General features: G+C 36.6%; 2 protein-coding genes across 3 annotated transcripts in view; one reads left to right on the top strand and one right to left on the bottom strand.

The window, feature by feature from the left end:
* The window catches only part of LOC135748525 (carboxyl-terminal PDZ ligand of neuronal nitric oxide synthase protein), a 32001-nt gene extending 7838 nt beyond the window's left edge, over positions 1-24163 (bottom strand). The window contains exons 1-9 of one of the 2 annotated variants that reach the window (XM_065266732.2): positions 23589-24163; positions 21652-21723; positions 6211-6303; positions 6014-6072; positions 5581-5689; positions 5007-5160; positions 4750-4883; positions 1881-2036; positions 518-683 (exon numbers count right to left, since the gene is read on the bottom strand). In XM_065266732.2, coding sequence (XP_065122804.1) covers positions 518-683; positions 1881-2036; positions 4750-4883; positions 5007-5160; positions 5581-5689; positions 6014-6072; positions 6211-6303; positions 21652-21723; positions 23589-23699 — 1054 coding nt within the window. In that variant the 5' untranslated portion in view covers positions 23700-24163. Of the gene's footprint in view, positions 1-517; positions 684-1880; positions 2037-4749; positions 4884-5006; positions 5161-5580; positions 5690-6013; positions 6073-6206; positions 6304-21651; positions 21724-23588 lie in introns of both variants that reach the window. The other variant, XM_065266733.2, reaches the window with a different exon arrangement.
* A 1517-nt stretch (positions 24164-25680) lies between these two features.
* The window catches only part of ttll11 (tubulin tyrosine ligase-like family, member 11), a 29399-nt gene continuing 27866 nt past the window's right edge, over positions 25681-27213 (top strand). The window contains exon 1 of the mRNA XM_065267049.2: positions 25681-27008. Coding sequence (XP_065123121.1) covers positions 26508-27008 — 501 coding nt within the window. The 5' untranslated portion in view covers positions 25681-26507. The remainder of the gene's footprint in view (positions 27009-27213) is intronic.

Below are 27213 nucleotides of genomic sequence, written 5' to 3'. Positions count from 1 at the left end.
ACCTTTCTTGTACCTTAGATTTTCAATAAACATCATCTTGTTTGATTTATAAGCTTGTTTCCTCATGGGGACATAAAAATGTCCCTTCAAGGTCACAAAAACACTGGTATTCCTATCTTTGTGGGGACAATTGGTGCCCACAACGTGATAATTACCAGGTAAACACACGCACGCACGCACGCACGCACGCACGCACGCACGCACGCACGCACGCACGCACGCACGCACGCACGCACGCACGCACGCACGCACGCACGCACACACACACACACACACACACAGGATAAAGTCACAGTAAATTTAGGCATAGAGCCCAGTGCTTATGAATCAATCCCAATAAACTCAGATGACATTTTTGTGTTTGCTATTCAGTTTCTCCCTCTCTCCCTCTTTTTCCCAGTCATGGTCCCTTCAATGCAATAAGTTATGAAAGTTCATTAAGTTATTTAGTGAATACAACGAGTGCACATTTATTATAAGCTTTTTAATTTCAGGTGGATTCTGGGGTGTGTCTTACTCTTTGTTGTGTTGTTGAATGTGATCTCCAGCTGGCTGAGGTGTTTCATCAGCAGGGCTGTGTGTTGCAGTAAATCACGGTTCTGCAGGAGCAGTTGGTGAGTTCTGGCCTGCGCCTCCATGCGAGCGGCCGTTTCTGCTGCCAGCTGATCCTTCAGGAGCTGCACCTAAAGTGGGCATGTAATCGATCAATGCAGAGATTAATTAATCAATGTCAACCTTAATGAGACAAGGATTACTGTTTGGAATACAAATCCCATATCAGGTTAAATGGATCCCGCCAGTACAGACTTGATTATCCATCTACCAACCTTTATGTATCTGAATCAGGATGTTTGCCATAAAGTCTCTATATATAGACCAGATCCATTTAATGTAACCCTCCCAGACATTTTAACTTATTTTGCCATCTAACAGGAAAGTTTCACTCTAGACAGCATTAAATTAAATGGAAATTAAATTATGATTTTTGTTCAATATAAAATATTCATGTGTAATTTATTTCTTTTAAGTATTGAATTTCTCCCAATTTTATGAGAAACATCTAAGACAAAGTTTATAGTTAATATAACTGAGAACCCTATTAAGTCACATACACGACGAGTTGTAAAATGGGGGGCTTGTGTGTGAGTATACGGCTGTCTCATTTTCCTCACATTACTATTCAGCAGTGTGATTGTTGTACTGAATCACACATTATTTCTCTCTTCTGACATCAGATTATAATCAAAACATCATTTGATATATCTGATTCCAAATGAGAACAAAAGAAATGTAATGAAGACGGAAATGACTGAACACATTAATGGAGATGGTGATTGCCTCCATCAGCATTAGACTCTATCCCTATTTCTGTATTTATCTTTGCTTTATCATCATTATAGAGATTGATGCAGGGTTTGGGATGCAAATACTTTTTGGGGCAGTTTCCCGGACAGGGATTAAACTAGTTCTCGACTAAAATAAATGTAAGAGCTGTCCAAACTGAAAACAATTTGCACTGACATATCATAAAATCAGTGCCCTTTGTTTTGCCTCAAAATGCATGACATTAATGTTTTTAGTAAAGCATGTTTGTTAAAACTATAGTATTTCATAATTAAACTAAGGCTTAGTCCTGGCTTAAGGTAATCCCTGTCTGGGAAACCACCCCTTTAAGTTTATTAGAAATAACCCTGAAAATATGTGCTTCTAAAATTTCTAAGAAATGCGAATACATCTGTATAGTACTCTGGGAGAGGGGCAAGTGATTCTGAAATAGGAAGAACTGTAACATTTTTCATAGAGACTTGGCACCTCCTAGTGTTAGAAAAGAGAACTACAGTATGCATCGTTGTACTGTATTTGAGTTTATCACATCTTACCTGAGCTACAGCGATCTGTGTTTGCTGTTGCTGCTGCAGCAACTGCTGTTGAAGTAACTGCAGGTGGTGCTGGGTAGCCAATGGTGTGAGTGTAGGGCAGCAAGAGTTGCTGTCAGATAATGTGTAGAGAGAGACACCCTCCAGATCTTGTAAAGACTGTAAGATGGAGAGAGATTTATACAAATAAAATTTATAGAAAAGCATGTTTCAATTAAAACACAATTTAAAACAAAGATAGAAAACATGCACAACTGGCTCTACACAATGTACAGTACAACATATAACATACACAACCTCTTATACTATATGTTTAAGCCGAAATAAAGCAGAGAAGTGACTGCTTGTTGCATGTTTTTACAAACCACACTTTTTGTATCTTGCCATATGATGAACATAATCAAAACATGCAGGACACTGTCACATTAATGGCTCAACAAGAAGAAACATTACAAAATTAAAAATATGAAGTTGAAGACATTTTGATCATGAAGCAGCACAGAAAAACAAAATTAACCTCCTAAGACCCGTTCTTTGGTTTGTCTTTTTTTTCAGATTTCTTCCAGCTATTTTGGGTTAGGAAGAACCAATAAATATAATAACCAAATATTTTTCTTGGAACATGAAGCAGTGTAATTGTCCACGTTTGTGTACAACAGGTTCCAGTTACACAGAATTAATTATTATGGTGCAAACAACAAAAAATATGATGTCCTTTTAGGTATATTTCACCAATAAAATTCTGTCATCATTCACCCCCACCCTAAAGTTGTTTTAAACTTGTATAAATTGTATTGTTCTGCTGAACACAAAAATGAAGATATTTTGAGCAATATTTGTAACCATAACAAAATTGTATATAATTTTTCCTTCTATGGAAGTCAATAGTGCTCCAAAACTGCTTGATTACAAACATTCCTCAAAATATATTCATTTGTGTTCTGCAGAAAAAGAACAAGACATTCAGTTTTGAAACAACTTGAGGATGTGAAAATGATATCAGAATGTTTGTTTTTGAGTGAACTATCCCTTTAATTCTTTCTGTGCATTAACCCATGTTAACCACTAGATGGATCCCGATGTTTAAATTCCTAAGCCCACACACCAGAGAAAGAAGAGAAGGTGAGACTGAGGCACAGTAGCAGATAGCACACTTAATTTTATCAGAGGCGGACACTACTTAAGTATTTGTACTTTCTACATAAAAGTAAATTTTCAAGTATTCATATTTTATCAGTGTTTTTCTTTGGAAAACATACATTCCAAAGCATATTATCATAATTTTTACTCCACTACATTTCATAATTAAATTTTTTTGGTTTATATTTAATTTTTAAGTACATTAAACACTTTTTCCCAAGACAAACACTCTGATATAGCACAGATGCTTGGAAAATGTAACTAAAATACTCAAGTAGTGTCCATCTCTGAATTTTATCCATAAAAAAAGAAAAATTGCAACTCGCCTTAAGCGACTTATGGATTACACTGAATGCAGCAGTTATTTAACAACCATCTATTGTAAAATTCATATGTCCTTATTAATATTCCAACCAGGGTATGATGATGCTATCTAGAGCAGTCAGTTTTGCCAACACCAAGAATTGTTGGCATCTGTGATAGGACACCACAGGCAGGTAAGAGAGCACAAATGCAACTGCTTATATAAACAAGAGCATGCTGTGTTTTGGAAATTTTATAGTGTCTTTCTTAAGTTACATGACAAAAGATAACATTCAGTGTACATTATTTGACAAAAAATCTGCAACAATGAATGTTCTCATTCTGTCTTCGTTTCTACCCATCCTCCAGAGGTGTTTATGTGTCATGTCAGCTACAGAATAATGGAGCATCACTGGATCTTTGATGTTCAGTAGAGAAGGAACATATGAATACATTATGAATGTGTTGTTGCAAATTCACAACATGCAAATGTGAAATGCATTATGTTTGTTTTCAGGCAGGGAAGCCTTTTGGCATCCAAATATTTTGTTTAAGCTTGAGCTGAATCATTTTGCTTATAGCTCTCTCATATAGATGACCTCTAAACATATTTCTGTAGCCAAATCACCCAGACATTTAATGGCCAGATTTGTAAAGTATCTGCAGCACTACTTGACAAAATGTAAGTGCTTTCTACAAATGTGCCCACCCTGAAATTATAATAAATTGTTGCCAGTACCTTGAAGTAGTGACGGGGCTTTTTTAAATTTCTAAATGGGGTGTATATTACAAAAACTCGGTGGAGCCAGCCATGTAATGAATACATTTTATAAGAAAATCAATGTAAAGAGAATATTTGTGGTAAGTCTGCTTAATTGTCATGAAAATACATGACAATTACATGACACAATTGCAAAATTTTTACATTTTTATTTAAAATAGAAATAATATTTTGTCTCCTAAATTGGATTTTATTTGACTTTGTTTATGGGAGTTTCGTGAAATTTTGAAAACAAAAAATAAAAAAATGCAGCCAATAATAGAATTAATGTCTTTTTATCAGTTAATTTTAACTGATAAACATTTTGTGATATGTGCAATGTTTCATTTACAAGTGTGTTTTAAACTGTTTTAAAGAAGAAAAAATAAGTGTATGATTTGTGTATTACTGGCAAATTTCCACAGATACTTCAAATACCTCACTCACTGGGTATGCCTGATATTCTCACATCACACACAGTGAAGTGATTAAAGTCAAGGAAGGATGTTAAAACTGCCTGAGCAGCACTGAAGTGAACAGCGTGTGCACCCCGCAGGCGTCACAGAGGAAGAGGAAGAAGACAAACAAGGCAAAAAAAATCGGAGATACTTCGCATACAGTACCTACTCTTTTGCAAAAACAACACTCTACTTTAAAAATGATTTTCACCTGGAGGGTTTGTCCAGTTTTCACCACGTTGAGCTCTGACAGGCTCTGAAGAATGTCATCCATAGCTTGCTCGCTGAGCTTCGTCGACTGCGACTCTGTTACATCATCACGTTCCATTCCTGTTATCTGTCGACCTATGACAACCGAATGTGATGCACAAGAATATCGATTTAATTGGTGTGATATAGCACATGAGTTATGATCGACTGTGATGACGACAGCTTTTATGCATTAATGCTCTAATGGCACAGTGTCACCTTCAGTGCTGGGCTCTTCTCCAGACTGATCGCTTTGGCCGTCTGCAGGGCCGTCTAGCTGCTCATCTGTATTCTGCTCAGCATGCTGCAAACTCAGCTTATGGCACACCTCAAATGCCTGGCCGACTGTCCGCACTATCCGCATGGCCTGACTCTGACAGAGCAATTTTACCAAGCAAATGTAGGCACATTTTAAATATATATATAGAAAGACTATGTTATACTTTCTAATGTAATATGCAATACTTTCATTACAAATTATATTAATAGCAGATCATTTTTTTAAATAGTATGTCTCATTTTCACATCACAATAATAGCAGCCACTCAAACTCATTGACTTTACATGTCTATGCAAAAATTAGAATTTAAATAATTTTGGTTATATGTAAATAGGTTCCTTAGATTTTTTTCAACAACTTGCCAGCTTCTATGGCTATGTTTTTGGTCAGTGCCAGCAGGTGTAGTTATTTAAAAAAAGATATTATAATCTTTAGTCTGGGCAGAGTGATATAGAAAAAGAGGTGAGAGAGAGAGAGAGGTGAAGATTATTTTTATCAAGTGTTCTGCTCTACCTTCTTTTTGGACTTAAACACATTGCATCTGAATGAGTTGCTGGATCCATCACGTGCAATATAGCTAAAAATCTTCAGATCCTGGGAATCATGGGATACATAGAAGATCCTGAGAGGAAAGAGTAAAAATGTTTTAAATGTAAGCTAAAATACATGTAAAGTGCATACATAAATTCACTAAACATTAACCTATTATTTATTTTATGTTGTAAATGTGCTTAGGGACCGAGTCAATGTTTAACCACTCATCCAAGTCATTACTTCAGTTGAGCTGTGCATTTAAACTAATAAGACTTGAGAAATTACTAAATGAGGGTACTTTTTTAACATGTAGGTGCAAAAAAACACAATTTTTTCCAGAAATAATATATAAACATCCAACAACAACAACATAAATGTTCAAGAGAAACAAAACTGCAAACTGGTGTCTCACCTGTATATGGGGTCGTGCATAACCAGCATCTTACTCTCATCCCACGTCCACTCTTTCCTCTAGAGGTCAAACATCACCACAAAATCCAAATGAAATTCAGATGCTCATTGTGCACAGGAAAAAACTATATTAAAGTATATTTTAAAATTATACGAATATATGTCAGAAGTCTAAAGGTCATATTAGTTCTCACATGCCTTGGGCTTCTTGCGTAGGATCACTTTGACTCCATCTACTGAAACCACCAGGCTCACTTTCTTCTTTTTGATGCTTTTAGCCTTGAACTCGTACTGCAAGAATAAACCAGAATTTAAATGCCTGAGGAGACATTTTCAAACACCAATGACACAACCACACAATTTCCAAATGAGATTCCCATGAAAGCACATGACAAGCACAATGATGCGTAAAGTAGTGTGCCCAGTTGTTAGCACAACTAAAATAGAAACAAAGACCATTGCAACACAGGGAACATATTAAACCTATTTCTTATTACAGACGATAAAACCAAAAATGATCTGCTATCTGCTATACTATTTTAAATGTGGGGGTAATTAATGACAGGGAGACACAGCTTTGGCAACTAGTTAAAAACTTTACAACTATCTTTTAGAAGTCGTTAGTTGTCGCAGAGCAATGGCTACAGATGTGCAGTGTGCACTAAGCACAACTCTGTTGTTTCTCACTTCTGTAAGTCGTTTTGGATAAAAACCTAGCAAAATGCCTGTAAAAATGTGTACCTTTGTCTTTCATAATACCTTTTACATGAGATTTTTAGAGTGGTTTCAGAAAATGTTCCTTTTCTCAAATTTAACTCGTATGAAGAACATTGCGAATTCCTATATAGAAGACTAGCTCTTTCAAACACCTGCGCTGTTTAAACATACCGTATTTGGAGGCATCGAGCACTTCAGATTAATAAATTAAAAAGTAAAAAATTATGCTGTATTCTCAGACACTTCATTTCGGCAAAAGTATAATGCAACAGAGCTACTTTGTATGTATGCTTTGTGGTTTGGGAATCCCAAAATGCACTGTGACAAGCACAGTAAACAGAGCAGTCTGCAGTTCAGCACAAGATGACGAGAAATGATTATTATACCTAATGTACAGTGCTGTGCAAAAGTCTTAGGCCACCATCACCACACTTGTTGTTTTAAAAGTTTTAATGTCCATCCATATTGATTTTTCAATCTATTTTATAAGATACAAACAGAAAATACAGGAAATATGTACAAAAAATAAATTTCCAGGACTAAATGTCTTCTTTAGAATCGTGTGTGTTTAGTGTGACCTCTCTTGGCACTTAACACATCTTGAGCGTTTTTGAGCAGAATGACGTAAAAAGACTAATTTCTTTAAAATGGAATTCAAGTGGAAGGGGAGTTTACCCTAAAAACTTGACACATCAGTTTACATTTTTATACAGTTTTTTAATTCTATATACACATTTCCTGTATTTTCTGGATGTATTCTATTAAAGAGACTGGTTGCCTAAGACTTTTGCACATATACCACACCTAATACTGAAATTTATGGACGAGAATCTCTGGATCTTTCTTTTTATCTAATATTATGTGCATATTAGTGTTTAGAGCATTCCCTTATAATTTAGCTAAATGTGTCAAAACCAACCAACACTATTTGTGTTGTGACCCTTGAAAACTGTTCTTCAGAAATCTTCTTTAATCTTAAAGGTAATTGAGATTTTTTACAAAGCCCATTCTTACAGCTTGTGGTGGCACTTTGAATGACTGACATTAAATCAGGTTCTTTAAATGTTGTTGAGGTGGATATTAATAATTTTTATGAGTGCTTGCTCTTTTAATCTTGTTATTAAATCATTGAAATCAATTCCTAAACTGAAACAGTGCTACACTCATTCGCCCACACATTCCGCAGATCTGTCAATCTCTTCAAAGGAGAGCAAGGGTACAGTACAGTGGGAAAAATAAAAAGACTTCATGAGATGTACCACAGGAAAAGGATATGACAGGTCCGTCCATGTGTACAGATGACAAACCCTTAGTGTGTATGCAAAACCAAAAATACTGAAACTTCAAACTATCTTGTCATGGATAATTAGTTTCACTCTATAGGCTGGAATACTTGTTTCACTTAGTGCACTCTTGTTGAAATGCTCCTCAATTTGTAAGTCACTTTGCATGGACCATTGCACTGCTTGCGAAGCATCATACTAAGGCACATTTTGTTCTAAATCTGATCCTACATTTTTCATTTTGAAGACAATAAATTTAAGCGTTCTATCTATTTTTGTTGTTTTGTAAACTTTTTAACCTTTCAAAATAACAGTAATACAACCTCATAATATTTGCATAATAAATTCCAATTGATCTTCTTAAATGTATTTGCATATCAAAATGCTGACACAAATTAAGTCTTGTTGAATATCATTATGATGGCTATGCGACTCTGATACTGCGTTCCAATTACGTAGAATGCAGAAACTAAAACTTATGCTTTTCAAAAACACACTTTAGTTGCTGCTTTGCCAGCTATTAATTAAAATATTTATTCCTCATTTTCCTTGTCTTTCCATTTTTTTTTACTTTTTATAAAATGATATAAACATACACTAAAGACACAATAAAATGTCTAAAAGCATTAATGAATAAAATAGCCTGAGTTTGAATCACTTAATCTTAGCCATTTCCATTAAAGCTACCGTTCTTTCTGTGATTTTGAAGCTTTGATTGTGTTTATAGTTTGCAATATAACATGTATTCATGTTTCACGTGTAAAAAAACGAGGTATTTTTCACACAATGTACTTATCTGTATAGTGCTGTTTTCACTGTCCTCAAAACAAGCTGATGTTTTCCTTGTTCTATGAAGTCCCTCCTTCAGAAATACATATCGAGTTCTGATTGTGTATTTTGTTTAGTGTGTTGTGATTCGATAGCAGTTTAGCTTAGCAGAGCCGTTTGAACCAAAGCTGGTGACTGACGTATTCATGTGGGCGGAGTTTAGTCAAAAAAATGTTTTACTGACATCATTAAAGCAGGAAATAGAGGGTTGTAGTCCAAACCGGCCGTTCGCTGTTGGCTTTGAAAGAGGAATTCTATTAAAGAAAATATATCGCCTGGCAGTGAACTTTGAGCTTTATCATTTTACAGGTATTATTTATGCTATTATAGCAACATTACACACTAACTAGGGTTTAAAAAATCGGATCAGGAATAACGTGACCTTTAATATACAGCAAGAAGATATTAGTTTTGATTGATTTAATTTATTACAACAATAATTTACAGACAAATCCATTAAGCATGACCGTAACAGGCAAGTTTAAATGTATTCCAGTTTTGTATGGATTTCATACCATAACTAGAACAGAATAAATAATTCAAATGCTTTAGAGAATTGAATGTCTTTTGACCAGAAGCATGCAGCCATTTCAAGACACAAAACAGAAGGAATAAAGAAGTCGAGGGACATGACACGGCTTGTAGCCTATATAGAATAGGGCTACCTGACTATCCAACAAATGATCATTCAGCCTAACATCACTTCTATTACTGGACTCTAACCCACACAAAAGACATAGTCACCTGTACACCTTCCAATCTATGACGTTCTAGTGCAAATAATTATTTTAAACAGATTTATCTTAAATCAGCCATTTTTCGTGATCCCAGTTTTAAACTTTAGTTGGTGTGTAAGGTTGTTGTTGGAGCATAAATAGTCAGCAAAATGATAAAGCTTAAAGTTGAATGCCAAGCGATATATTTAACAGAATTCCCATTTCAAGGACTACAGAGAACAGACGGTTTGGACTGCAGCCCTACTTCTCTTATATATGACGTCAATATAATAGTTTTTGAGTAACCTCCGCCCACAGGAATACGCCAGTCGTCAGCTGAGCTAAGCTGCTGTCCAATCACAACACACTAAACAAGCTACACAATCAGAACTCGTTACATATTTATGAAGGAGGGACTTCATAGAACAAGGAAGACATCAGCCTGTTTTTAGGACAGTGAAAACAGCGCTATAGAGATAAGTAAATTGTGTGAAAAATACTGTGTTTTTTTTACACACAAAACATGAACACATTATATTGAGCAGTGTAAACACAATCAAAGCTTCGAAAACACAGGAAAAACGGGATCTTTTATATATGCTTTTCATATAGGCGTATGCTATTTATGTTCGTATGATGGTTTACACTTCCATTTCTCTTTGCACTTCCTTAAGTACTTGGATATGTCTTTTAACATGTCTTTAAACAGCTCCTTACTGCATGGCATGAACTTCTGTAAAATTAGCAGGGAATCTCAGCATCCAAAGGTCACAGACAATATTTATGGACCATGCCTGAAGGATGAGCTGTCAGAAAAAAATTGTCAATACAGGACTCAGCGCTGTAGAAGAGCAAGAAAAGATTTCAGTGATAAAATTAAAATTCAAAAGTCAATATAATTTCAGGTTCCAGGTACATCAGGATTAACTGCGCACATAAATGAAAAACTCATAACAAAGGAATCTTGTTGTAAGAAAGATAACAAACAAAAGTTAATAAAAAGTGTTGATATGTCTCTCGATGCGCTAAAAATTATCTTCATTCTAATGTCTCCCCATTAAGTTCAGTGGACCAGACGAAGGGCTATCGTCAACACCATGCATGCTATGTGCTGTTCGCTTTTCTCATGAGCTTTGAGGTTTTGTTTAGGGTAGTTGCTTGTTCCAACGAAAAAGGCTCCTGACTTGGCTTACATTGTTTCTTTCATCATGTTTTAACCGTGTAAATCTCTGCTTCCAAGATGTAAAATAATTACGTTTTTGTTTGCCCTCTCAATTATGATGGCCGCCGCCATCTTAACATCTCTTAACACGAAAACAGGCAACAGTGTCCACAACAACCAATAACATAGGAGAAACCTCATAACATTGCTGAGAAGATAACGTTTGCAATGCTTAAAACGTGTCTTGATGGTAACATTGCATAAGAATACATACAGGGCCCTATTTTAACAATCTGAAATGCAAGTGTGAAGTGCAAAACGCAAGTGACTTTGTGGGCGGATCTTGGGCGCTGTTGCTATTTTCCCGGCGGGAGAAATAACTCTTGCGCCAGGCGCAAATCAATAAGGGGTTTGTCTGAAGTAGGTTCATTATTCATAGGTGTGGTTTGGGTGTAACCTCAAATAAACCAATCAGAACGTCATCCAACATTCCCTTTAAACGCAAGTGCGCAAGTTCCATGGCGGGTTGCTATTATTATGACGGATTTACCAGGTGCACACCAGGAGCGGTTCACAGCCGAGGAGACCAACGTTCCTGTAAGAGCAGTCAAAGACAGAGAAGTTGTTTTGTGTGGGGATGGGAGAAACCCGCCCAAATCAGCGTTGGTTAAACAGGTGTGGGAGGAAATAGCCACAATTGTCTCATCAGCTGGCATCCCCAGGACGTTCCATATGTGTTTTGAAGCACTGAAGAAGATAACGGAAAAGTTGTCAAACTAGGCCAATAATTTAGTATCTCTGCACAAGTCATAACCACACTCTCCATACCAGCCTAGCAGCTAGGACAAATTGCCAATTTATGACATTAATGCCTGAAGCCATTAAATATATATTAAAACCACATACTAGTGGCTTTAAGTATGCATGCATTACATTTTACACCGAATGTTGGGCTAAAACAAAATCTTTTTCATGATCACAGCTCACCTTGCTCTGGTTTCTCAAAAAGCAAAGAAGCAATATCAAACAAATGCTTTGCGTTTCGTGTCAGCATTTCTTACAGGACAAAAGAGTCTATAACTCTGTTCAATAATGAAATTTTAATCGTGTATCGCTTGAGTGCAAAGTGCATTGAAATATTTAAGATTTACTTGATGGCTTTTCTATTCTGTGCATAAACATGATTGTAAAAGACTTGGAGTTTGAAGAAAAAAAAACAGGATTATATTTTACACTCCAGAAGAGCTGAATACAGCTCCATCTGCTATAATCCCATTTTGCTCTTATTTCGAGTCCCAATTTCATTAAGAAACATCTGCACTGTGCTGTAACAAAAGCAGTCCTACTTGACACATTCCCCACATATGAGAGAATATAACTACAAGTGACATTGCCATTTATTTTTAAGACCATTATCAGGACCTTTCACTTTACAACTCGATATTCCAGAAACACATAAAGCTGGTTGAATAAATATGGGTGTATGTGGTTTAGAATATAGTAGCCGTTTTCTCCTTAAACTCACATATTGATGTATCTTTAATCTTTGGGTCCTTGGGTATTACATCCTTTTTTTCTACACTTTGTCTTTGTGGACTGTCATCTTTGACTATAGGGACATGACAACAACTTCCATTAGACTTTGCCATTGAACATGACCTTGACAGTGCGGGTGACGCTGAGGGCGAGTTGGTCTCTCAAGCTTGTCTGACTTGATTGGGTTTCCGCTTGACTTCTGGCCAATGCAAAGTGTGTTTTATTTTAACAGTGTGTAGTTGAGGGGAGTCGAGTGAGTGAGTGTGTAAAAGAAGGGAGGGAGAGAGAGAAAACACTGAATTCACTTCTAGACTCGTTTCTTGGAAGCCGAGTTGGCATAGGGACGTGGGCCAATTACCAATCCATGGGTGGAACGTTACATCCTTAACTCAGCCTATCTGGTAATGCTCCAATACTTTTTATTTACCACTTTGATACACAAGTTTGTACATAGTGTAGGTTTGTCTACACTTGTGAGGTCCAATTTTTGGAAGCTGTTCTCACAAATATAATGAATCATATGTCTATAAAGATAAATTAGCATAAAATGTTTTGCTTTTAATCTACTGATGGCCACAGGGATATGGTAAGGAGGACAGAAAAAGTAAATGAAAGAAATATAACAATAACACATAACAGTTACACACACACACACACACACACACACAGCTTTGTAATGGCGAATCTGATAAAGATATTTGTGCTTGACTGAGTAGTTGACAAAACTCATGTACTGACAGGAACTCCCAAAGGTACCCACGTAACTATAACAACTTCAGCCATTAGTGTGTGTGTGTGTGTGTGATTGTGAGTTTGTTGTGTGGCAGTGTTCATGTGAGAGAGTGTGTGAGAGAGAGCAATAGACCCTTTGCACGTGACGTCACGGTCTACTCGCGCGAATTATGGACGCCATGACGGACGGCGGAAGTGCTATATTGTAGACGGACGGCAAGCCGAACAAGTACGTGTTTGTGTTCGTTAGGGTCATAAAATGGTTATTTCGTGTTGCTATGATGCACCTACCATTACAGAAAAGTGGCATAAATACATTATTTTTACATGAATGTTATTGTTTAATGCTGCAGTGACACCATAAATCATAGCTGCTTACTCCCACGCATCGCAATTGACCTCATTCTCACGCCACACATCCATTTTCACGATGTAAGTAGCTAAACCAGTGCTCGCAGTACTGACACTTTTATATTTAAGCGTACCTTCACTGTCTTTTGCGTGCCACCACTTCTCATGTTGCTGGTACTTTGCTGCAAAGAGTCAAAGAGCATTTCACTTTATGTGGCGCTGCGCAGGAAGTTCGGCAGCGAGGACATCAGAGTACCGCGAGAGCAAGTCGAAATGTTACAAAAGGGTCCGCCTTTACCTTTGCTCTCGCGTTACTCTGATGTCATACGCCGATCAGTCAGCTCCGCACCAGTCGAACACACAAAGCGTCAAGGTCTGGATGAAAAGCAGAGACCTGCCCGGATTCCACGCACGCAGATACCATCAGAAAACAGCAATTTTAAGCAACCATCACTCGCGTGTGCATGTTTGCAAGCAGTACAAGCCTGCGTGATGTTTGCGGTGACAAGTTTTAATAAAAAAAGTCAATTGATATTTGACATCTATAAACAATAATATATACGAAATATAATTATATGGTCTTGACATACACATTATCTGTTGCTTTAGTTTAATATAAACTACTCATTTGGTTTATTTGATTTTGACAGTCCCTCTATCACAAATCATCACTTTACGCTTCTCTTTCTCAGTGGATAAACTGAATCAAAGCTGCTGTTATCTGCAGTTATACATTTTACAGAGACCAGTAGCCCATTCATTAGATTTTATCAGAAGAAAAGCATAATAGAAGTGTATAAAATAATAGTAAAGACTCTAATCTCAGGCATTTAAACTCAGCAAAAGCTTTTTTTCAATTTAATTTCTAAAATATGATTCGATTTGTACTGTGAACCATTTTACCCCAGTCTTTTCCAACTATTTAACACAGAAATAGCTAAAATCCACACTATTATCAATTGGCAAATGGTTAGGACTCTAGGTTAGTTGGCAGCTCTGCAGACTTTTAAAAGCCTTAAGATCAGCACCAGTCTATGAGGATATCCCGTTTACCACATAGTGGTACAAATCACGCGGGCTGAAGTCGGGCAGATTCGGCGATTTAATGAGGTCCGTGAAAATTGAAGGAGGAAGAAGGTAAGGGTCGGTATCCAGTCCCGCTATCTCTAACTTCTCTAAATAGCGCTTTTTGTGAGGACCTACCAAATGCCCTACCTCGACCGATAACGGAACAACAACTTCCTTAATATAAGAAGCCATGTATTTTAGTGTAATATATATTTAAACTGTTTAAAACTAATCAAAAATCCCGCTCGTCTATTACTAATCAACCTAGTGCGCCAGTGATTTTGCCGTCCAGCATGGCGTCGTCACGTGGTCTAGGTCACGTGTTTGCAAAGGGTCTATAGGGGAGAGAGAGAGAGAGAGAGAGAGAGAGAGAGAGAGAGAGAGAGAGAGAGAGAGATTGGTGACTTTCTGATTCTCTCATTCACTTCAATTGATTAAATAACTTCAATAACTTAACCTTGGGGGGTTTAATGGTATTTCATGCATTCTGACTTGCATTCTAAACACAGTTAGAGGGTCCTATCATACACCCAGAGTATTGCAGAACAATGCCTGACGCAATTGTCTTTCGCTAGTTTCAACCCGACGCAATTATCATTTTCACGTTTAGCGCCACGTTAAATAGCAAATGCATTTGCGCCCAATTTTGCGCCCATGGGCAAGGGTCTGAAAACAAGGTGTGTTCAGGCGCATTGTTGGCGCGTTGCTATTTTGAGGCAACTAAAATAGACTATGCCATTGACCAACTAAAACCTGGTCTAAAGTCTATTGCGCAATAGTGTTTTAGTTATTTAATGAGTGCAATATGCGCCTATAAACGGGACGACAATGCGCGTTTGCTTATCACACACATGGATGCGCAGCAACACAAAAAACCTTTGAAATGCGAGGATTAAAATGTAAAAGATTATTATTGAGTCTCTTGTACATAAATGAGGACCGATTATGAGACGTTAGAAGGCACAAAGAGCTGCTTCACCTGCAGCCTGGTAAGTAAATAAATGCTTTGCTTTAAACAAATGCATCTATTTTGAAATGTTTTTATGCTACCCTACGGATGTATTGTATATGATGACTCTGTACCTGTGGATATGGTGAGATGAGAAACATTTTTAAGTAATGCTTTAAAAAAAAACATGGCGCTGTCTGACTGCTTAACGGCTCTCCACACGTTTGTAAATTCATTATCTCTTGTTTGTATTTTTAGAGTACAAACCATTTCCTGCAAATTATTTTATGAAATTACAATGATTATGTAGGATATCAATACATTTACAGCAATAAAAGCCTTCTAATTTTACTTCCATGACTGAAAGAAAACAGCTTTTAAAGGTTTTAATATAAAAATAACAATTTCAATACAAATGAAAATTTTTTTTTAACATTAATCTTAAACGGGGTCTTCTACCTCCACTTATTTTTTTCAGTTTACAAATTCAGCCATCTTAATAGGGAATAGGCATGGCGCCAGGTGCAACTTGCTTTTAAAAGCGATGAGAGCTGGGAATCTCATTGGCTATTTGCACGTTATGCCCAAAACACATCCATTACTCATTTTGAGAATAGGAACAACCCTTCTAGGCCATGGACTTGCCGCATAAACATTTTTCCTGTCGTTAAATTAGCAAAAGTCAAATCGAACACACCCGTTTAGACCATGCGCTGTGCACTTTAGACAATGATTTTAGATCATTAAAATAAGGCCCAAAGAGTTGGATTCCTCATGCTAAACATGGGCAAAGTTTCAAAGAATCATTTTGACATATGAGTATTTCTGTGTCGAACCACTTCTTCAGGGTTCTTCTTATTTTTGACTATTGATTCTATTACATAACAGAATCACTGGAAGTACAGTGGAAGTTCATATTTGGATACTTCACCCGGAATAGCGGATGCACACACCGAGCAAGAGCTAACACAAAATCGACCTCACCAAAGAAGTGCGTTTTTGTTTGTGAGGGAAATTTAAGCTTGTTCAGCTTTCCAAAGAACTCAGCATAATGGGAACAGTTGATTTAGTTTGTTTGTCCGGGGTAGCAACGGAGTTGTGCAAGTGTTTGTTTAACCCTGGATTTCATTGAAATGGGGCGGTCCTAGTGATAAAACACCCGCGGTCATGAGTCGCAGGCGGTAAGTAAATACCCATAAAATGTGTTTTGTCTGCAATTAGCACATAAGTGCATATAATGTAAACAAAATGAGCATTTAATGTATCGTAAGTGCATCTGTCTGTCTTTTAAAAATCTGATAACTAAAGACTCTTCGGATATACAGTATAAGGATGCAATACTACATACTCAAGATTAACATGAGACTAGCTGAAACTTGAATGACAAGTGACTAATCATAAGTAACCACATAATTAGATGTAATTAACTGTAACTGTACAGTGATTTCTGGGTTAGGAGCAGACTACATGATTTGTATCTGACTGAAAATTTTAGCTGTAAGTGTCTGGCCCCGATGATGCAAAAAAATCTGTAGATCTCACAAAACCCCTTTAGCAGAGTCAGGTGTCTTTACATTACAAGTATTTGTTTACGAAAAACAAGATTCTAAAATGATTCTCATCTCTTTGAAATTCATTACAACAAGTCTAATGTAGTAACCTCCAATAATCTGAACATTGACTTTTTTAAGACCAATCGGTAAATTAACTATGTGTATAAACAACACAGTAACAGGTGTGCACATTTCAAAAATGACTCAATGTTCAGTTTGTTTAATAAACTGTGTTGTTTGAGTGTGTGTTTTTCAAAGACATGTGTTCACACAGATAGCCAACTTAAAAAACTAGGTCAGTACGAGGGCACCATCTGTCCAATGTGAAGAACAAGCAGGAGTGTGTTTTAACAATGTCAACACTCCTGCGTCCATGTCATATGTGCATTCATACCTGTACTATATTTCAGATAGGGAATCAATTAGAATTATGGATTTACTATAATGGGAAAAAAATGATATACTGGAAAACCACATATTGTGCAACAATATATTGATTTCCTCATATTTGCTTTGTAAATCATTTTTCTTATCATTAGACCTGAGACAATTTTATTAGTAACAAAAACTTGACATATGAACACAGCAACACTTCTAAAGCTATTTTCAATTATTTGCTCAAGAAATCATATGCATTATTGGTCATTTCAGATCAAAAAGGTGAATAGGCTACAGTACAGTTGGTTAGAGTTGGTTTCCATACACTACACCTGACTGATATGTTTGCTTTTATATACATATTTAGGTAGGTCTGCTTTATGCTAAGTGTTAGAAATGAAGTATAAAAGTTTCTATTAAGTACAATTTATAATTCATTGTTATATGGTTGTTGTTATTATCATTGAAATTACCCTGATTATATGCATTCTGTCATCTGTTACAGCCTATGTCATTTCTAACACACAAACACAAAGACCAAAGGTCTCAGTCCAGCCAAATGGCTTACTGTTAGATAAAGAAAGTGAACTAACAAGTACCGGAGCAAAAACAAAAGAATGAGGGAGAGATAAAAAATCTTCCTAAAGTGCAATAATCCCCCTTTTTCTCATACCCTAAGGCACTTTCTCAATTACAGAACAAACTGAAACACACAAGATAATAGAGTTTGTGTGGTGCAGTGCACGTGTGCGTGTTTCTGTATGGGTGTGCCAGTGAGCGCAGGTGAAAGTTACACCGAGTGTGCCGTTAAAAAGGGTCAGGTGGGCGGAGTTTGGCTGAACAGTGCAAACAAGCTTGAAGTTTTAATACTCAGGACGTGTTTCAGCAGAGTCGGGGGGTTACCATGGTGACATGAGGGTACTGGTCTTGCATAACTGGTTAACACTGCTAGAAATAGTCCTGAGAAGTGAAAGAGAGTGTGAGAGAAAGAGATTGAATAAGAGAAGAATAAAGGGAGTAGAAGAGGGAAGAACCCTGCGGTGTGCCTGACTGAGCACTAAGACACAGTCACACAGGATTTCCTTTTTATCATAAAACGTTATCATAAAATAAATATATGACCTAGCAAAGACAAAAATACAATCATTTAGAGATTATTTATTAAACTGGAAGATTCAAGACCAAAAGGAAATCTTGTGTAACTTTACATAAATATATAAAAATATACATATATGATTATTACTGTTTCAAATCTAAATCTAATGTGTTTAATAAGAATTGTATAAAGCCTGTAATAGATAAGGGTTGGTTTAGAGTGAGTACGAGATAACAAGCTTACGGATGATAGTGCATGTAGGCCATTACGTTGCATCCGTCTCTTGCCCACTGCAAAACAATGAAGCCATTCATTCTCTCCATAGACCCATATCAAGCACCCCTCTGCCCCCAACACACCAACTACCCCCAATCCAATCACCTCCTCTCCCTGTCCTCCTCGCTTTCCTTCATCTGATTTCTTCATCACATTCTCTCTGACTGATTTTATAAGACTGCAGTTGGCATCGACACATGAAGATTTAATATCTTGCAGAGGCACGGTGTGTGATGTGTGTTTGTGATCAATTGTTTATTGCAGTACATTGGGCACACACTCATCTATTTTATGCAATTTAAGCACTTTTTTGGGGAAAAGACTCAATTATAATATTATTGAAAGTTTGCTGAGTCCATATATTTTTCTGCCAAGCAGGTGCAATTACCATTTGATCTTTTAAATGTAAAAATTATACACAGAAAAATATTTATTATAGTTTTTCATTATTATAATAATGCAATAATGTGTTTTTAGAGCAGGGTAAGCATTAGTCTATAGTTCAACTTCATATGTAAAAAATACAATTTACATCCTCATTAGAAATCGGTGTGTACACAAAAGGTACTGTAGTATAAAGAGGGATCACTAGACATTGCCGTCTCATTTTGCATATGTAAAATCAATATGCACTATAAGACATTTTATGTCTGCTTTCCCATCCTGTCATCAATGACATCCTGAAAAGCCGACTAATCTTTTGCACAGGAAGTTATATAACTAGCTCACTTATGATAGGGACCTTATATAAACTATACATTATTCACAAGGAGTATACAAAGAGGCCATTACTACTTTCCAAGCCATAACATTACATTAAGCTTTCAAGAGACACATAAATAAACACACTGTATAGACTTTTGATAGTCTAATTCTCTAAATCAGTTCCAGTGAGAAATACAAATACAAAACGATTATAAAGTCTCAATTATGTTCAGTTACAGTATTCGCTGGTTGAGATCAATAGTGTTTCCCAAATAGAGGCGATTAAATTAAAGTTATAATAAATAAAAAAAGAGCGGAAAAAAAGAACATGTCTCAAAAGATTCACACTTGCAAAGGTCAGGAGACACACCTATGTGTTGTTTCCTTCATTGGAAGCAGATCACGGTTTAATTTTAGCTCTGACAACAGTCCTATAGGAGCCATTTTTTAATACAGATGTGTAGTTGATGATTTTTAGGCATGATTCTGGTCCCGTCAGATTTTCGTATTGGCGGGACAACAACCCAGGACACTACAGAAATAGAAACAAGCACCCAAAATGTAGCATCTTTTGTTGCATCTGATTAGGATAAAACTCAATCTGTAACAACTGTTCATTCAGACTGGCTACATGCTTATATCCAGCTTCATGCCATGGAAAGTTTTTCTATTTGAGAAACTATTTTAATCTACTATAAACTATTGCTATTTTTAACTATTACTTTGCAGTTTCAGCAGGTGCGCACATGCAGTGTATGCACACACTAAAATAAAAGCGTGCTCAGTAGTACTTAATTGCCACTTAAAGCCTCATCCAATTGTTATGAAAGCTCATTATTAAGATAAAGTGAGGAAAAGAGAAAGAGGGTCAGTACACATTATTTACTTTTGCTTTCAGCAGCAGTATAACAAGATCAAACACAGCAGATCATACATAAATTCCAGACTTGTCTCTAAGGGAACTTCAGTAACCCAGATAATATCAGCATTGAAAAACATTCCCCTAAAATCCAAAACAACTCCGTCAGTCATATGATGAGTCGTATTATGACAGGCAAACCTCTCACTTTTCCAACAGCCTTTATATTCCTGCTCCTCAACTGATAGGATTTAGTGCCAATGTTATGCGTTTCCTTCTGTATGAAAAGTTTGGATGCAAAACCCTCTAAGTGCCATGTTTTCTTGTAAATTAATTTTTTTAATCAAATTGTTTTGTTTAGGTTCAGTTCACCATAATGTCAATGAAAAGGTTATTATTCAGTTATTGAAATGCCTTATTCTCACAAATATCACTTTTGCATTTCATTTGTGTTTAACAAATTTGACTGTATTTTGCTGCAAAACCCTCTAAGTGCATACAGGCAAAAAACATGTGTCCAATATCTCTCCAGTCACCCTAACCCTTTCTGAATAAAGCTAAATGGTTCAAACATTCAGTCAATACCCTAATATATTCGGTTATCCTCCTTTAAGTAGGTAAAACTTTTACAGCTCGAAAAACAAAATCCTATGTTTACAAATTCTTCCCAACCAACCTGGATGGCTGAGGCCAGAATTAAGCAGATTTGAAGGAAATTTGATGAACGTACCGAAAGCATACCAAGAGCATTTGGTCAATATCATGATCTTTTTTTGTGATGGAGGTGGCGTTTAGCAACTTTTGCATCTGAGCTCTCCATATGCTCACAGGAGACCGGGAAAGCAGAGACTAATACACCCACAGAGGGCAGAAGGGTTACAAGCTGAAACACTTTGATCTTCTGGTGGGCCTGTCACAAGCTCTAAAGGTAACAAGGCACACAGCCAGCTCCGTGTTTTCAAGTGACAAATCAGAAAACTTGATTTGGCTCAGAAATGGCCTGTGGTTTGAACTATAAGATGCTATGCGGGTATATGGCATGTACATACAGAAAGGAGACACAAAATAATGCCAGTCATCTCCAATATCCATTTGCTGATGGTCTTGCGGATATCACTCCTTGGAATTAACAAGGCTTTCTGTGCACCAGTATAAACCCAGCGTGTGTGTGTGTGTGATATGCTGGGCGTTACAAATTTCAGTTACAAAAATACCTTCAGGCTACACATCCTAAACAAAGCACACACACAGCGGTACACTCTGCAGAACAGGTGATAAATATACGGGAGCTTTTCTGGCCAAGTTTATCCAAGCTAATGAATCTACACTGCAAAAGCATGTCTGAGGAAACAGCTGCTGGGAGCCAATCTGGAGTGATTGCTCAGCACTCTCTGTGTCTGTCTGTGTGTGAAAGCGTCTGAGAAACTCACCCTGATTCTTCTCATAGCAGCGACGATCTCCATGCGACTGTTGGGTCTCGGGACATCCAGACTGCCCACATACTGCAAAAATAAACACAAGCTTGAATGTTATAACCAGTGCATTCAGTTATAACTGAAGCAAGCCACCCAAGTCTAAAATCAATAAGTGTTTGATTTGTGCAAACAACTCAGACACAAACATACTTTCTGGGTAAAGTTACCTTTGCATTAGCAGGGAATTAGTAGCCTAATTTAAAACTGCCCTCAAGTTTTAGCTAAAACAACATCAACAAACAGCCGACCTCTCATATTAGCATGACCACTATACTCAACTGACATGTATAAATTCTGCCACCACCGGGCCATGTTTCATACCGTATTATAATCGTGTATCCTAAGACAAACACTGATCCCTAACAAAGTCATAAGCGTTCATTTTTTGGTACTGAGATTTATACATCGACTGAAAGCTTAATGAAAAAAGCTGTCTGTTGATGTATGGTTTGTTAAGGTGGGACAATATTTGGCCGAATTACAATTATTATACAAAATCTAATACAATTTTAAATACATTATACAAAACTAAATATAAAATCTGAAATCTGAGGGTGCAAAAAATCTAAATATTGAGAAAATTGCTTTAAAGTGGTGCATGACATCCTATGATAATAAATATATTTTTATATATATTTATGGTAGGAAATGTACAAAATATCTTCATGTAATGGAACATGATCTTTACTTAATATCCTTATAATTTTTGGCATAAAAAATGTATGGTTGGCTATTTCTATAAATATACCCGTGCAAATTATGACTGTGTTCCAGGGTCACATATTTTTAAATAAGAACAATAGTGTAAATAAGTGCCTGTAATAAATAGTGTGATTCTCAAGTATATATGCTTTAATGCATGTAATTGCTAATTATCTATAGATAAACTAGGTATTGGCTTTAAATATCCAAATCTACCTCTTATTCTATTAGAAAAAAACTGCAAATCGGGCAATAGATCAGCAAATTATACCACCAATTTGAGCTTTAAAGCAATACTATAAAAGTGTCTGTAAAGCTTTTCATCTGTAACCAGTAAAATTCCTGGAAGATAATCCTGCATCACAAATTGGAGCTAAAATTACTCTGCAGAAGGCTACAGAGTGCCTCAGAATACAAAGCTTTAGGTTTCCTCTGGCATTTGGCTATTTCAAAGACTTACAGATAAGCTCTTCGAGAAAACATAGTGTTTATTACAAGTTTTGACTGTAATATGAATAAAATATGCAAGAATGTCATATCATTTAGAGAACACATTGTTAAAAATAGACTGGGGACTTATCTGGGATTTTTATATGATATGCTGGATTGATGCTCTGGATCTGGACAAACTGCATGCAGGATATAAATGTTTTACTGTAAGTATTTTAAACAAAACTAAGGTTTTTATTTTATATTCTAGCACTTACAAATGGTTTATTGTAATTTATTTGCATTGCATAAAAGAATTTAAGCTATAAAACTATTTACAAAACCATATAGAAAGTTTTGGAATTTGGCAGGTGCTAGTCTAAACCTATAGTGACAGCTTTTTTGGTCGTGGGTACACTAATGATAAAATGCTCCGAATTCCGGGATCAGAAATCCAAGTCAAATCTAACATGAACAGAAATAAATGGCAAGAGGTTTACATACTTCTTGAGTATGTTAAACTACCACCTTAACCAGTCATGCATGTTAAAGGAAAGTTGATACAAAGACAAAATAGTCGAAAATAATCTTTAAATCTATTCAGGTTAATTTCCATGTGTTTCCCACAGGCTAACATTCTTGATTCAAAACACGATCCTGAATATGATGTGAAATTTACTCAGCGGTGCGACCTGTGTATACGCCATAAAGTAACCGCAATAAAACTTAAATGTTTACAATAATCATGGTTTTTGCTTTACCTTGGCTTGGAAGTGTATTCCGTGTTGATACGCTTCTTCGTTATGAAGCGGGACCCGTGAATCTGCAACATCGTCCACCAGGTTGTACCTGTTTCTCCCGTGCATTTTCATTGGGACCTGTCCTGATGATCAGAGAGAAATGCCCTGCCAATTCCCAAGGGTCAAAACAACAGACAACTAGAGACCGTTTTATCCGTTTTAACCAGCCGAAAACGAGTCACGGGGAGATACAATGCGAGAGAGTCCATTATAGTATGCGTCTACCAGCCCGGGAAAATCTCAATGAAATCACAAGGCGCTTCGCAGCACAAAAGAATTGGGTTGGGCGCCTCTTTCCCCCTCTCAGCCATCAGCTGCGTTTATTTTACAAGTCTGACTACAGCAAGTGTCTCGCTGTGGAGAAGTTTATTAAAAGATCCGCAATGGCTGAATTCTTCACGTCTCTTTGCTGAGTTTGAAATCTAGCGCTAATGACGTTGTTTGTTTACACGCAATCGCTTGCCAATGCAATTCACATGGAGCAAAGTTCCGCTTGCTTTTGAAGCGACCTTCAAGTCTTTGAGCAACAGCTTTTAGCATAATAAAAGAGGACTCCACTATAGTTCATAAACTGCAATAGAAATAGTGGTGCGTGAGATCAATACTAAAAACTACAGAATACCCGCAGGATTTAAAATGCAAAAGGACCACTAAATATCCATTTGTGAGGTAGCCCCTACCTAATATGCAGGTCTATGAATACAATTGGCTACATTTAGGCATTTAAGCCTGAAAAGAAACATTTTCAATGCAATTAATTACTGCATCTTGTGTCGGCAGCTTTACAGGGATATACTAAAAAAAGAAGACTGTAATAAGGAAATTGCGTTTTTTTTCTCAAAAGTTTCTGGGGACCCATTGGAACCTCCTGGAGCCCCCCTGGGGGTAAACCCTGGCTTAGAGCGTTTGACCTATTTTGAGCTCTGTTTACAGCTCACTATATTTTCGTACAATATTTTCATATATTTTATAATATTTTTCATCTCTTTGATAATATATTTAGGTCTGCAGATTAATGTTTTCCAACACAAAGTTGGGAGTTTAGATTTGCTATAGGTGTTTATATTTTTTAAAGTCCTAATATTGACGATATTTTGATTGATATGCATGTTATTGATACATTTAATTAGATTTGTAACATCTAATTTTGAGCTATCTAATGGAAAAAACACCAATAGCCTGTTCACCTGTGCCTAAATTCCAAAAGTGTCAAAATAAAGGTTTTTCTTAATCACGATTCATGATGCTTGTTGAGTTTGTCCTGAGTTGAGTTGGCTAGTTTGAGAGGGTATATTGTAGTAGACATTCTTTCTATCCTAATGAGCATAGCGCCATCTAGCGATTTTTAGAGTAGAGTTTATTTTCCATTAAAAATAGTTGTGATCTATTTTAGTTGGTCGTCCTTGTGACTTATAATAATTAAACCAGTCATGTACTTATTCTATAAATCAACGGATATCCATAGGTGAGTGTGGTGGTAAGGTATATAACAACTGATTTCTATGAGAAAACAAACGTGCAAATGAGGACGAGATCATCTTTATCTATTCTGATACAAGTGCGCCACCTACTGAATCATAGACGCAATGAATATTAAAGGTGATATTTCAAATTTATCAGAAAAGTTTTTTTTTTGCAAATTGCACATATGAAATAATTCAACTAGAATCATAAAAATAAAGTAAAATAATCTGTTATGTAAAGTATAACGAGGCCTTTAAAAACTGCTAACGAAGGAAATTAAACAATTAAAATTGTTTCTCAACCTCCACAACAGCAAAATAAGTGAAATGCCATTAAATGAAAAACAAATAAAATACTATAAAAAAAACTACATGAAAAGTAATATAGTACACTAGTATTGAATACGGTTCAAACACACTATAGCAGTATTTTTTTTAATGTGGGAAGTATAAAGAATTTCAAACCTTCATGTTATGTTTAGTCTTTCTTAAAATAACATGCTAATAGAATAATGTGTGATTCAAAATTAAACATTTTGCAGAATTTTGGAAAATATAGTCATTTTTATTTTTTTGCTTCGCGTAATGTGTATTCAGGGCAATATGTTGCTGTCTGGTACCTCGACGGCTTCCGTCAGTTGCGTTGTCAACAGCACCAAAACACCAGCAGGTTGCATGAGCCACGACAGACGGCGAGTTTCACTTCTCTCTGTGTGGGTCCCATCAACTCATCTTTAATAAAACATGTCTACGTTAAAAAACGGCAGGTAACCTAAATGCGCATCATGTGTTCGTTTGATGATACGTTTTCAAAATCAGTGTAGGCTACGTTTAAAATCACTGCGCGTAAAATTAGCCCTATCTCTATAACAGATGCTGCTTCACCGGCACTTTAAAACAGATCGAGAGGCAATGCGGTGATAAATCCAGGCATGCTCAGCTCCAATCTCCATATATATTCTGCCATATATGTCGTCAATTGAGTATTTATATTTAAAGATGGGATGAGTTGCGTGTCTTTGCTGCTTTTAGTTATTATAAGCAGTTAGGAATTACATTTAGGCTATTCCCGATTAATGCATTTAACTGTAGGACACTGGAGAGCTTTTGTGCCTGGAGCCACTCCTGTCCCGTTAGATTAGAGAGACATTTAGCACATTCATCACTTGAAAGCATATTTATGATGTTTTGGTTATAATCATGGACTCAACATCCTTGTGTCTCCACATTAGTTTATCTAGCTCCATGTTTGTCAGTTTTATTTATGCAGTATGCGCCTTTGTGGTTTTATTTGGAGAACACCAGATGGTCCATGTTAGCTCTTCGTGCTAGTAGATTACCCTGTTATAATTCACCATTCTAAGATGACATAACAAATCATTCGAGCGTTAATGTTAGATTATTACACGATCACACTATGAGCGAATGCTACCAGAAAGTGAAAAGTGAGCTCCAGCAAATGAAGGCGCCTGGAGATGCTGTGGAGACCGAGGCCTCGGAGGAGCAGCTGTCACCGGCCTTACAGTCTTCTGTACCCGCTGATGTCCCCACTTCTCGGAGAGACATTTCCAGGAGTGGCATAAACGGGAGAAGTCGGAGTAAAAGCAGGAGCAAAGCGGACGGCAAACAAGTGTCGGATATGAAGTCGGATAATTTACGAGAGAAAGCAACAAACCGTGTAAGCAATGAGCAACACCTTCAGGTTAAGGGGACGGGAAAGATTTTAAGGAGTAAATGTGCTGCAAACGGTCACGTTGAGTCATGCCCGGGACAAACCGATGGAAAATGTGAGGATCGTGGCAGAGAGGATGGGAGCAAAGTTGTCAAAAAGAGAAGAACTGTGACAGTGGACATATCTAAAGCGAAGACGTCCCTCGAAGCGCTTAAACTCAGCATCAGGGAACTGAAGTGGAAAGAGGTATGAATATCCAATGTGAAACTTTGACATTACGCTACTATTTTTAACATAAATTTATTTTATCAGCTTGTTTTTTCTGCATCAACTTCATAATATATCAGTTTACAATGCAGACAAACACACCCCATCTACTGTACACAGCAATGATCATAAAAAAACTGAATGTATGAATGAACTTTATAGTTATGTTTCCAGGCCTGGCAAA

The sequence above is a fragment of the Paramisgurnus dabryanus genome, chromosome 5, assembly GCF_030506205.2.
Source record: "Paramisgurnus dabryanus chromosome 5, PD_genome_1.1, whole genome shotgun sequence".
Classification (NCBI taxonomy): Eukaryota; Metazoa; Chordata; class Actinopteri; order Cypriniformes; family Cobitidae; genus Paramisgurnus; species Paramisgurnus dabryanus.
This window is presented reverse-complemented; position numbering and strand designations above follow the sequence as displayed.